Raw genomic sequence first — 13,399 nt, 5'->3', positions numbered from 1 at the left:
ACCAGGCAATCGGGACGATTATATGAGAACACTCGACCGTTTCCAATCGCTTCGATCACCTACGATCGTCTCAGAATTTGCAAACGATCGATGCGATAGAAACGATCGGGCGATCATATGAGAACCAAACTTAAGAGAAGAGAAAGGAGCAACATTCCAAACTGATGAACACTGATCAAAATTCAAGACGTGCGCGTATACTTACAAATTTTATCGTGGTTGACTGACAAAATTTTGCGACAAATTGTATTGAAGTATTTTACTAGTGGTACAAAAAATTATTCAGTGCACCGAGAAAGTTGTTAAAAACTGGTTTATGGCTACTTTTGTTTAGCGTCTTTGTTAACTCATTCCAGAGTATGAAATCGGCCTTGAACGCCTCGCGTGATTTTTTGCACGATGCGTGACGCACGTCGTGCACGTGCGTGACCGCCTAGCTGTGACACAATGCAGACAATGCTGTCACGGCATGTGACAACATTTGCTACATGCGTCATACAAAGTGAATTTAAACATTTGCACGACCTTCTAAATTCAGTTGACTCACAACTAGTACAAAGCGTTGCAGCAAAACGTTTTCATACAAGCGTAAACATGGCATCGAATCTTCTCTCTTGCTTTGTGCTAATAAGCACGTGGCTCGTGCCTACAAGTTCTAAAACGTTTTGTCCCAGGATTTTCTTCCAAAATATCAACGAAAAGACCATGCCATTCAAAATGATCGAAGGTGTTTACATCAAGCAAAACGTCAGCTCCCATTTTTTTCCCGTGTACCTCCGAGAAGGCGACCGTAACTTTGGATTGTATCTCGAAAGTGACGGCCAGGGCCAGTCCTTTTTGGAGTTTGGAAACATTTTTGATGATGGCTCTTCTTCAAATTACGGCGTAGCTGCTATTCTTAACCCCAGCATTATCAGAGATCCTTCGTCTTGGTTGCAGGGCTCTGTAAACAAGAGAGATATGTTTAAAGGAATTGTTCAGTACTGGCAGTACTACATCAGACTTCACACAGACGATCAGAATTCAGTTCACAAATACATTGTGCCTTCTTCCCCGATGATCAAAGCCGTTTGTGTGGACGAAGATTTCAGAGAATGTAACTCGGACAGAGTTTACTTGAACGAGCGCATCGATAGCATCTACGGAAAATACGATCCCACGACAGACTATTTCTATCGTGAGGAGGGTATTCTGAAGTTTCAACATTTACGTCCTGTGTATAGGCACAGCAACGACAATTGGTATCTGCAGTACGTAGACAGCCACTGGATGATAACTCACGATTATCTTCCATGTAGAACCACGGATATATTGAGAGTTAAGGATTTTGCCCTGAGACCTGAATACATCACCAAGACTTGGTCGCAATTGACGTCAGTTGGATGGCGTGACATGCCCAATCTCAGAGTGTTGTGCAGGGGCGTGACTTCAATGTCGAACATTTGTCCATCACATCCATGCTACAACAATGCCACTTGTGTTTACACTTCCGGTAACGAAACGCTCTGTCTCTGTACTTCCGGCTTCACTGGAACAAATTGTTCAGTCAACAAACAGTGTCCCACGCCACACCCCGAAGCCAGCACAGAGCTTGCCTTGAAATACCTGGAAAAAAGACCCGGGAACCTTGCCGTGTCATTCTGTAGAGGTTCTATAAGGCCAAGGTTTTACCTGTGCGTGGATCATGGATACAGATGGTGGAAGCCGGATGGCCGTGACAATCCGTTCTGGAGCGGACAAGGGTTGAGCTGTAATGCGTCTTCAACTCCTTCTACAATTACTACGTATACGCCTCCTACTACTTCGTATACGCCTCCTAGTCCTTCCATCATTTGGCCAATCCTGTTCATGCCAATCGTACTTCCTCTGTTAATGACGTATATCTGACTTTGCCTAGTTTCTAGGCCTCTATTTTCATCGCGGTTCGTCCCGGATACGTCACCGACGTCGGTAATACCGTGAAGGCCTGGGAAAAAAGCCGTACAGGCGCTAGACAATATCTGACTACCGTTAGTTCTCTGGTCTTTCTTGAAGAGTTGCAAGAAGGCTAACGAGGAAGAAGAAGACCACAACAGGAGAATGGAACAAGTTGATTCCTACAGATCTACCTTCGACGAACTCGTCAACAGATGAGCGGAGTTATAAAGAGCCGTTAGATGTCCTAGTTGCACAAGCTATATTAATGCCAGTGTTCAAGAAACCGAGCCGCATATCCCCCCTTATGCTACTTGAAGATTCGCCGTCTTACCATGAAACAGACACCCAGGTTTCTATTAATAATAATTATAATAATAATGATGACGATAATGATGATGATGATGACGATGATAACAAATGGCTGCGTGGAATATCTAAGAAGAAGCTGTCATCATATTTTATCATATACTTTTTGCTGTTTTACGGCTAGCAAGTTTACAGGTTATTTTAAGTCGTTGGGTGCTATCTCATGTATTGCTTTTACATCCGGTTCGTGTAACACTCAGGCAGAAAAAGCTTATTGTAGGGACGGGCTAGAGGACTGTCTTTACGTAGACTCTTGGTTTAAGGCCATCGTAACTTAAAAATAGGGCCCTAATGGGTCCGTGTGTTCTGTTGGTATAAGGTATCAACACTGATGACTGTCTTCGTTTTTTCGGCTAACACCAAGATAATTCGTCACGCAAGTTATTATGACATTTGAAACCTTTAAAAGTCGTAACCCTCGTCATGCAAAACAACATGCCAGCTACCGCTGCGTACGCCACAAACCACAATAAGGACTGTTTCAGCGCGTATAAATAGCAAACGTGCAAAAACAATCCAACATATTTTTTTTGTCGATAGCTCGTTATGCTTTCACTCGGACGAATACAGGATGGGATCTTTGGTTATTTTTTAATTTCACGTTAGCTCACGGGCGGTGAGGGCTTATTTTTTCTTCCACAGAAAAAAAGGCTGATCGCGTATTCGTCGTCGTTAGCAACCGCTGTGTGCGTCACGAGCCACAACTCTGACAGCAGCTGAAAACCGTCGTAAACACACGTACAAATCTAGCGGGATATAGAGCTCTTAGCAGGGGCCTGGGCTCCCCATTGTTACAACCTATTGTTACAAATTGTCTATTTAAACACACTTTTTTTATATCAGAAACCGAGAATTTTTTCATTTTTGTTTATTTTTATCATATAGACTACTTGATCGTTAAGATATCAAATTTACATGATAGAAATGCCTTTTTACTTAGTCTATAAAAAAGAAAGTATCTGCCATCTATTGTTATACACTTTCTATTGTTACACACTTCTATTGTTACATACTTTCTATTGTTCTAGACATTCCATTCCCTCCTTCGATAGCAATATGTTCTGCTTGACATTATGCCATTTGGCATAATAGCAGCAGAACACAAAAACATGAAACAAACAGCGGTAAAAAACATTATGAATAACAGCCCTCTAAGAGGTCATGTGGTTACCGATATTTTAACAGACTTGTGTTTACAGTCGAACTGAGGAAATAGTGAATAGCTAAAATGGTTCTGGAATGTTCAGTGTAGTAATGATGAAAGTAGTTTCCCCCACTCCCGCCTTCATCAATTATTTTACAAGAAATCAGATCGACAAAAATATGTTAAAGATTTTCTGAGAGATTTTTGGTGAACGTAGTTGTCGTAGGCTTCCTTGCAAAACAAATAACAGATATTGATGTTGGCGGGTCTAAATGTGTTTTTGGTTTACCTCTGGTCCTAATAAGGGGGAAAACATATTAAAGGCAACGGGTTGACCCTTTTCTGCAAAATATAACGATCTCCTTATACTCTGAGGCCATCCCAATAAAATGTTTCGTTTCCCATCGCCTCGTCTCTTGTGATGGTGGGTCGGTCGGTCGGGTAAAAAAAAAAAAGAAAAGAAAAAAGATGGAACGCTTGAAGGGAGAAAGCCTCGGGTTACGAATGCGAAAAGGTGGCTATTTCGTTCGTTATTTCCGTTATTCTTTCTTTAATCAAAATTAAAGGCAAGGACATCACATAATGTCAATTGTTGTTGATAAAACAAGATCGTGTGCTTGTAAATTAAAGTACTTGCTTCTTTGACTAGTGAATCTGCAATTTTTTTTTTTTACTTTTTGAAAAAAATGGGTCGGTCGGGCGATGGGATAGCCTCCTCCGCAGGCGTCTCAAATTAAAAAGAACGAAGAAAACGAGAGAAACGCGAAAATACTGTCTTGGGCTTCCTGTGTTATGCAAACCGGAAGCGCGAGAAACAAATTTCTGTAGGGGGGAGGGGAGGAGAGGAAAGGTTTCTCGCGCTTCCGGTTCACATAACACAGGAAGCCCGAGCCCATTATTTTCGCGTTTCTCTCGTTTTCTTCGGTTCTTTTCAATTTGAGACGCCTGCGGAGGAGGCTAGCGATGGGAAACGAAACATTTTATTGGGATGGCCTCAGAGATAAATTCAGATACTGATTCCAAGCAATATAAATAACATTTCACTGCATTTCAGACCATGTGCGTTCGTACTGCACGTAGTACACAACTCTTACCTCGATTTAGTCCAGTCCCTGAACTCTCTCTTCCACGCGTCCTTTATAGGGGTTGAACCCTAGCGCGCGAAGAGAGAGTCCAGGATAACTTGCATGCGCATGCTCAGAACGAACCAATCAGAAGCGAGGAGTGTGGCGTCACTTGCTAGGGACGCGCGCGCTAGGTTAAAACTGGCTCGCTCAAATGACGAATTCAACTACGCGACCGAGCGCGCGAATAAATGCAAGAAAAAAACTGTGCTCAAATGCATCCAAAACCAATTCAATAAACAGCTACAAAATACTAGGAATAGTTGACGGATAGCGATTTTTGTTTGGCCGTTAGCTTTTAGCAGACACTGACTGCAAAGCTAGGCTTTTTAAAGCTATGCCGGTGATCCTGCTTTAGTACACGGTCGCGTAGTTGAACTCGTCATCTGTGCGCGCGGGTTTTCAAAAGGGCTGCCAAATATGGTTTTCCCCCCAATTTTGGGGGAAAAACTGGCGCATGCGCATGCAAGTTATCCTGGACTCTCTCTTCGCGCGCCTGGGTTCAGCCCCTATAAAAGGCGCGCGGAAGAGAGAGTTCAGGGACTGGACTAACCTCGATTTCGATCGATTCATCGGTTGTATTTCGCAGTTGACGATCAAGATCAATAGACATTCTATTATTACTTCCTTCTTGTCGTGTAGGCCACATTCAAATTTGCGGGGGGATTGGGTAATAACCTTGTCACGCATTCTACCAAAATTTGTAGCGATCGGACGAAGAATAAATTTCGAGGTGAACTATTTACCCAGTGGAGGCTTCTATCCAATCAGGAGAACGCTCGCAACCACAAAGTAAATAAGTTTGACCGAAGGCAATTAATTTCGTAAAAGCATGTTCTTCAAATATCGGAAAGATAATAATCAGCAAGACCAAAAAATATTGAGATTCCTTACAAATACAAATATCCGACGACTGCAATGGTTTTAGTTTTGATTAAAGCGATGTATTGGAAAAAAACTAGAGTAAGCTCTTTTAGCGTTTAATTGTAAAGTAAACATTCTAGCTATATTCTGAAACAGAAGAAAACTTCCACCAATCAGAGTGTTTGCAACGCAAACAAAAGCGTGATGACATGGCATATCCGCCGTGTTTGCTCGCACGGAAGGGCTAGCGTGCCCCGAAAACGGGCAAGTTGATTGAAGAGAAGGGCATATATGCAGGAGAGTAACAAAGTTTTTTCAATTCATGTAACAGATTAATGTATAAATGTGTATAGGAAAATTCACGGCATCTTCGACGTCACAAGCCGCGCGAATACACGCAAAATTGCGTGGGTTCTCGCGTGGACGTATCCGGAGTTGCGTGATCAGTGTCACGTGAATCGCGAAAACATTCGAGTCGGCACGAAAAGTTCAGAACGAAAAAGAAGACAGTCAAGTTATCAAATTTCGTATGGACAGTTTCGTATAGCAAGCTGTGCAACTGCCATGTCGAACAACATTTATCTCCTTGATGTAAAGCTCAAGATTACGCTATTCTCACCCTACCGCAATCTGGAAACGAAACACTATTTCTTTTTGAAATAGCTGCTTGTTGGTATTTTTTTTAGCCATCGTTCCTGAAGAAACGATATTTAAAGGGCAGAACGGGAAAGAGTTTTATGCATGGCCAGAAGTTATTAGGTAAATCCTCGTGCCGTTTCAGGTACGCTTTCGTTCTTCCTTCGTGCTTCGGAAAATATTACTTCGAAGCAATATCCACGTGCGAAGTATTATGTTCTAACTACGTTCGGCCACATGGACGTGGCAATCATCATATTCCAACTACGTTCGTCCATATGCACGTGCCAAGCATCATGTTCCAACTACGTTCGCCAGCGGTTCATCAAAGCAGTCGATTGTCGATCGTGGACAGTTCGAACGCGCCATAATGATTGTGAAAGTGGCTTTTTTATCGGAATCCCCATATATAACTAAATCCTAACAATTCATCACCGTATCCTTCTAAAGAATAGTATTGTAATCTTAAAAAGCTACGAGGAGAACTTGAGAAATCCTCGTGCCGTTTCGGTACGCTCTCGTTCTTACTTCGTGCTTCGGAAAATCTTACTTACACTTACACTTACACTTACTTAACCAGACCGCAGCATATACCTTGGTAACCACAAAAATCGCATTTTACGCACTTGACGTTTCATATGCAAGGCAAGATATACATTTTCAGAAGTGTGAACGTTACAAATATTTTGACAACAATGATATAGACCGTATATATATTGCTATGAAGGGGGTCTAGAACCTAGACTGATACGATTGGTTTTCAGCAGTTACTTAAATATTGTTAACGTTTCAGTTAATAAAGCAACAAGCTCACGTGCATTGCCGACGTTGGTATTTAATGAAGGTTGCAGTTCTTGAATGAATAAAGTCTCCTTAATTTTGCAATGGAGGTCTGTTTTCAATGAATTTCAGTAAGTTTAGGGTAATCCTCATGTAATATTTCATTCTTGTCCCCATAGCCCTTTCGTTTCTCTTAGCCGGCTGAGCCTTGGCACGAGAAAACTAAGGGCTCTTGGGACACGGGACTTCCAGTCCTAGATTCTAGGACTTAGGTCTTCATGTATGCAGTCATGACGTTTCAAAAAAATGTATGAGAGAGTCGTTATGTTTTCGACTTCTATTTAGAAATTCTTTGTTCCAAACAGCCAATTAAAAAAATTCGAATTAATTCAAAAATTATGTACCCCCAGAGCCCTTCGTTTTCTCGTGCCAAGCCGGCTGTTAAAGAGAAACGAAAGGACTCTGGGGACGAGAATGGTAATATTTTAGAGTAAATCTGTATTTTTTGTTATTTTGCATGATTTTGAGGGGAAATTTTGGGTATACCGGTAAAAATCTATAACCAAATACCCATTAGTGCCAGTCCAAGTGCTCTGAGTAAGTGATAAGAAAAAATAATATATTAAATAAATTCTCCGAAAACCCTGAGGCAACTCGCCGCGCGGAGCAAAAAAAAAAGAAAAAATGGGAGCCACTTGTCAAATAGGAAAAATAATTCTGCATCAAACATTTGGAAATGTTTAAATCTTGAATAACTTTCAACGTGCAAATTACTTGAAAGAAGGAAAGAAGAGACGGGAAGAACATTCCAAATTGATGATCACTGATCAAAATTCAAGACGTGCTCATGTACTCAAACGCGGAAGGAACAATGGTCAAAATCATTACTCAAACCAAACCATACACTTTAGTGTAAGGGACGGACCATTATTTTTTTGGAGGGGGGGGGGGGAAATATTGAAAAAAATTGTTTGCAGGGCCTGGAAAGACAAAATAAATTGTTTGCAAACACGATATGTATAACAAAAAATAATCGAAAAAAAATGTTTGCAGAGGTGCATAAACTAAAAAAAAAGTTTGATCAAAATTCAAGACGTGCTCATGTACTCAAACCCGAACGAAACAATGGTCAAAATCATTACTCAAACCAAACCATACACTTTAGTGCCAATTCTAATCCCCTAAGAGAGTGATTTCTTTTTTCCATTTTTAGAAAATAAAATTTTAAATTATACAGTTTTCGCTGACGAATGGACGAAAACACTGAAGCCTGATCCCGCGGCGTGGAGCAAAAAACATGGGGACAACTTGTCAAACTCTTCACAAATCATTTTTGATATTTAAATCTTGAATAACTTTCGACAGGCAATTTACTAAAAGAGGAGACAGGAACAACATTCCAAATCAGTGATCATTGATAAAAATTCAAAACGTGCTGATGTACTCAAACCCTGACAAAACAATGGTCAAAATTAATACACAAATTAAACCAAACCATATATACGCTTCAGTGCCAAACCAATCCCCTGGGAGAGTGGTTGCTCTTTTTCTATTTTAGGAAATAAAATTTTTAATTAGTTCTCGCTGTACGGCTAAAACTGAACACCTAAAGCATCACGCTACGTACGTGGAGCGAAAACAAAAAATGGGGAACACTTGTTAAGCTCTTCACCAAGCGTTTGTTAATGTTTAAATATTGGATATTTTTGACATGCAAATTACTAAAAAGAAAGAACACACAGGAACCACATTCCGAATTGATGATCACTGATCAAAATTGAAGACGTGCACATATACTCTAAACCCGGAACGAATTCTAAAATTCGCGGTCGACGGACAATGGTGTATTTTAATAGTGGTACAAAAATTTTTACAGAACATTAGAAAGTTTCAGTTAAAAATAAGGCTGCTTTTGTTTTGCGTCTTTGTTAACTCAGTCCAGAGGCTGAAATTGGCCTTTAACGCCTCGCGTGATTTTTCGCATGATGCGTGACGCACGCCATGCACGTGCTGTGGCACAATGCTGTCACGGCATGTGACAACATTTGCCACATGCGTCATTTAAAAATATACGAAGTAAATTCAAACATTTCCACGACATTCTAAATACAGTTCACTCAACACTGGTACAAAGTGTTTCATACAAGTGTAAACATGCCATCGAGCCTCCTCTTTTGCTTTGTGCTAATTAGCACATGGCTCGTGTTTACAAGTTCTAACACGTTATGTCCGAGGATTTTTTTCCAACACATCAACGAAGAGACCATGCCATACAAAATGATCGAAGGGGTTTACATTAAGGAGGGGGTTTACAATTTTTTTCCTATCTACCGTCGCGAGGGCGACCGTGACATGGGACTTTATTACCAGAAGGACGACAAACGTTTGGTAATTGGAGAGAAGATCGGATACAAACGCATTTTCGAATTTGGCGTGGCCGCTCGACTTTCTGGAGATCCTTCGTCTTGGCTTAGTTCCGGGGGTTTAGATAGGAGTGATGTGTTCAGTGGACTTGTTCAGCAGTGGCAGTACTACAATAGACGCGATCGGGCTTACCACAATGTGCCTACAACTGCTTCTTCTCCGATGATCAAAGCCGTGTGTGTGGACGAAGATTTCAGACAATGTAACTCGGACAGAGTTTACTTGAACGAGCGCATCGATGACAAAAGCGAGAACATTTTGAACGATCCCACAACAGACTATTTCTATCGTGTTGAGGGTTTGTTTCGCAGTCTTCGTCCTGTCTATAAGCACAGCGCCGTGTCATGGTATCTGCAGTACGTAGACACCTACTGGGTGATAAGTGAGAGTAAAGGATTTGGCCCTAAGACCTGAATACATCACCAACACTTGGTCGCAATGGTCGTTTGGATGGCGTGACATGCCCAGTCTCAGAGTGTTTTGCAGGGGGGTGACTTCAATGTCGAATATTTGTCCATCAAATCCATGTGACAGCAAAGCCACTTGCTTTAACACAACCGATAACGAAACCCTCTGTCTCTGTACTTCTGGCTTCACGGGATTGCGATGTTCCGTCAACAAACAATGTCCTCCCTCAAACAAGTTTGTATACCTGGAAAGACGACCCGGAGACCTTGGCTTGTCATTTTGTAGTGGTTCTTATCCCTCTACAACGTTTCACCTCTGTGTGGATGGCAATTACAGTTCGTACTGGAGCGGAGAAGCATCGTTATGTGAAGAAGAAAACGGGACTTTCGGGACTATGACTTCTAATGCGACTCAAGACTCTTTGCCAGATCCCCAAAGTCAAGGAACGCTCAAGACAAAACCCATCAACTTTGATGACTACCCTTTTGTGATCCCATTTGTCATCATTATCGCCATTCTCGTGCAAATCCTTCTGCCGTTCGTCCTGTGGCGTTACGCCTCCTGCAAGAGGAAGTACAAGGAAGCCAAAAACGACCACAGGAGAACGGAGCACAGTCGCATTGGCCTGGAATTGAAGCGAATCAGACGAGTACTGGGAATTGCTGTAGCCGCAGATTTAGGTCATGGAAAGTCATGGAATTTCAAAAGCTCAAAAGAGTATGAACCCTGCTCTTTGCTATTAGGACATCGAATTCCATATTTCCAATAATTGTTGCCAACCTGCCCTCATCATAATCTGTCCTCTTTTTCTCTTTGTTGAGAATATACATGTAGGGCCATGGATCTTCCTCCACGTTGTTCTGTTTCTCTCCAGGTTTTAAATTGTAGCTGCATGCTTATCTTGCCTTGGTGTGGACAAGAACTAATTTATTACTTTCTAATTCTCTTCTAGGAATGGTAGATACCATCTTTGCTGATGTTGCTCAGCCTGATCAGGCTCGTATCGTTGCTATAAATGCTCACAACTTCCTCAAAAATGGAGGACATTTTGTCATATCGATAAAGGTATGTGCGAGCTGGGTGTATGTAACAGTCAGAGTATGATGGTTGGGCTGATTAAGATTTTCATTGTGTGTGTCAGGACTTCTGACAGTGACCTGACTACTGTTCATTGTATTTGCACGTGCAAAGATGTTCTGTTGAATTTTTAAAGACTTCTCAAAACTAATCTGAAGGTGCCTTGCAATTTTCTGAATACTGAAGTTACAGTGGTATCCTGATTACTCAAACCTCTGAGAAATGAAATTGGTTTAAGAAATACGAAGTAAAATTACAGTTTGACTAAGTATAGCAAATCCAAGGGAATTGACTTTTGGTTTCAGTTATCGGTAAGAAATCCAGGGTTCAAGAAATCAAGATTCCACTGTTTTCCCCCATATAGATTTCAGCGAAAGACAACGCCATCCTTACAAGGACTTTCCCCTTCAAATACAAGTACACACAAGCATGATTTAATAAGACTACCGTAAACACCCGCAGATAAGCTGCATGCTGAATTAAGCAACTCAAATTTCGGAAAAAAAGTTTTTCAAAGAAAATCTTAAGTGGCACCTTTTTCAAACGTTCCTGCAGATAAGCCGCGCCCTCAATGTCAAGCGAAGATTTTGGGGAAAAAGGTGCGTCTTATCTGCGGGCGTTTACAGTAATCCTTTTCTGGTCATATTTCTGTGGTAAACATGGGAGGTTTATTTGAGGTTTGCAAGTGTGAATTGCTTTGAAAAACATTTTGGACCAGAAGGCTTGTGACTTGCACATGATGTGTGAGAGTTGGCTGGTAGACCTAAGAACTGTAAGTAACAGCTTAGTCTTACTGTAGCTCATCCTTAAACCTTGTTGTTAGGCAAACTGCATCGATTCAACAGCAGAACCTGCTGCAGTATTTGCAGGAGAAGTGAAAAAGATGCAAGCAGAGAAAATGAAACCTCAGGAACAGTTAACGTTGGAGCCATATGAAAGAGATCACGCTGTAGTGGTTGGAATTTACAGGTGAGACTGAGACATGCTTTACTTAAATTAAGAGTTTGTTTTAGCACAAGTTAGGAAAAAAAGTTGGATTAAAAATGGACTTCCCATGGGTCGTCACAAAGTGCAAGGTAGCCAGGTGTGTTATCCATTCCAGTTAGCCTAAACCCTGGTTTTCATGTCAAGAAAATCCCAGACGATCAGGGATTTTACTGTTCTCAGCCATCCCAGATTTTGCCGACTAATGAAAACTCGAAATCGTAACTACTCCCAATCCTCTCTAATTTTTGGGGACAAATCTGGAGAATCAGGAGTGTTTCTTTCATCTGGAATTTTGCCGACATATGGAAACCACTCTTGTTAGCCTAAATAGCACCGCCAACTCACATATAATTTTAGTCACCTCAAGAAAAACTTAAGCTGTCAAAAAAACAGGGTTTCTGTTACGACTGAACGCACTGTACAATTGAAAAACTACACCTGGATGCAGCTGGAATGCCTGGCCTGGGACAGGGGGGACTGGAGGAGTTTGTCAGTAGCCTACATGTCTGCTCTGTATGCTCTGAAACTAAGTAGAAAGGCATCAGATTGGATTGGTTCTGTAATGCCTGAGTGCAGGCGACTTGTTAAACAAATAGCAATTTTTGTATTTGCCTTTTTTTACAGACCTCCACCAAAGAAGGACAAGCAGTAATACTGTTCTCACTTATGTAGGATTTTATTGTAACTTATCTCGCATTTTGAAATAAAAGTCATTGATTTGTGTATTTTTTCAGTGGAGATCAAACAAACCTTGAATCTGTGCCAAATATTTTCAAGGAAACAGCTTCTTGTGACATTTCCAGCCAATGCAATACATGGTGTTTTATAAGTACTTTTATTTCACAAAGAATGTCATTTCCCTCTGTCTTTTTTAATGATTTTCAGTAAGTTCAGGGTAATCTTTGGTCAAGCGATATTTTAGTGTAAAAATGTTTTTTTTTTTAATCTCATAATCAAACAGGCGTAGTTGATTGAAGGAAGAGGTTACCGGTAATTTTGTACCAACAATTTTACAGTGAAATATACATTACAGTCGAAGCTCTCTTAACGGACACTCTCGTAAGCGGACAGCTCTACTTACGGCCACCTTGTTAGAAACCCCGTTTTTACTCCCATACAAACTCTGTATTTTTACATTCTCGTTAGCGGACATTCCCGTAAGCGGCCGCGGACACTTTCCGAGATTACGACTTAGACTTTTTCTTTGTTTTTAAGCTCCCGTAAGCGGACACCGCAAAGAAAATCATATAAAAAACCTCTGTATCTTGTATTAATCAATCAATTTCACATCGCCGTTCGTCACAATGATTTTACTGTAATTACAGTACCATATTTCAGTGTTTGTTTTGTCGTCATCCACGTCCGGTTACATTTCGAAACACCACTAACATGCATATTACCATTATGTTAGCTGGGCAAGCTCCCGTAAGCGGCCATCTATCCCCTACACCTCTAGTGGCCGCTTACAAGAACCATTCTCGTAAGCGGCCAGCTCCAGTTGCGGACACTTTTTTCGCGTCCCGAGGGTGTCCGCTTATGAGAGCTTCGACTGTATTCAACTGTCTGGTACATGTAGAATGTTTCTCAGTGAGTCTTATTAAATATAATGCACACTAAAGCAATTTACAAATCAACCACATTTTTGCAATGGTCTAATTAAACTGGTGTAGTT

The 13,399-nt window shown here is 41.1% G+C and overlaps 1 protein-coding gene and 1 pseudogene across 1 annotated transcript; both read left to right on the top strand.

Moving 5' to 3' along the window:
* The first annotated feature begins 8,985 nt into the window (after nt 1–8,985).
* Nucleotides 8,986–10,432, top strand: LOC144662971 (uncharacterized; annotated as a pseudogene).
* Nucleotides 10,433–10,613: 181 nt separating this feature from the next.
* On the top strand, nt 10,614–12,607 carry LOC144664504 (rRNA 2'-O-methyltransferase fibrillarin-like). The gene is made up of 3 exons (XM_078525667.1): nt 10,614–10,728; nt 11,564–11,709; nt 12,352–12,607. The coding sequence occupies exons 1-3, from the start codon at nt 10,618–10,620 to the stop codon at nt 12,377–12,379; spliced, it is 285 nt and encodes a 94-aa protein (XP_078381793.1). The 5' UTR covers nt 10,614–10,617; the 3' UTR covers nt 12,380–12,607.
* The last annotated feature ends 792 nt before the right edge of the window (nt 12,608–13,399 follow it).

This window comes from Oculina patagonica, chromosome 8 (genome assembly GCF_052425735.1).
Source record: "Oculina patagonica isolate OP01 chromosome 8, crgOcupat, whole genome shotgun sequence".
Taxonomy (NCBI): Eukaryota; Metazoa; Cnidaria; class Anthozoa; order Scleractinia; family Oculinidae; genus Oculina; species Oculina patagonica.
Note: the sequence above shows the minus strand (reverse complement) of the source record. Positions and strands in the feature narration are given on the sequence as shown.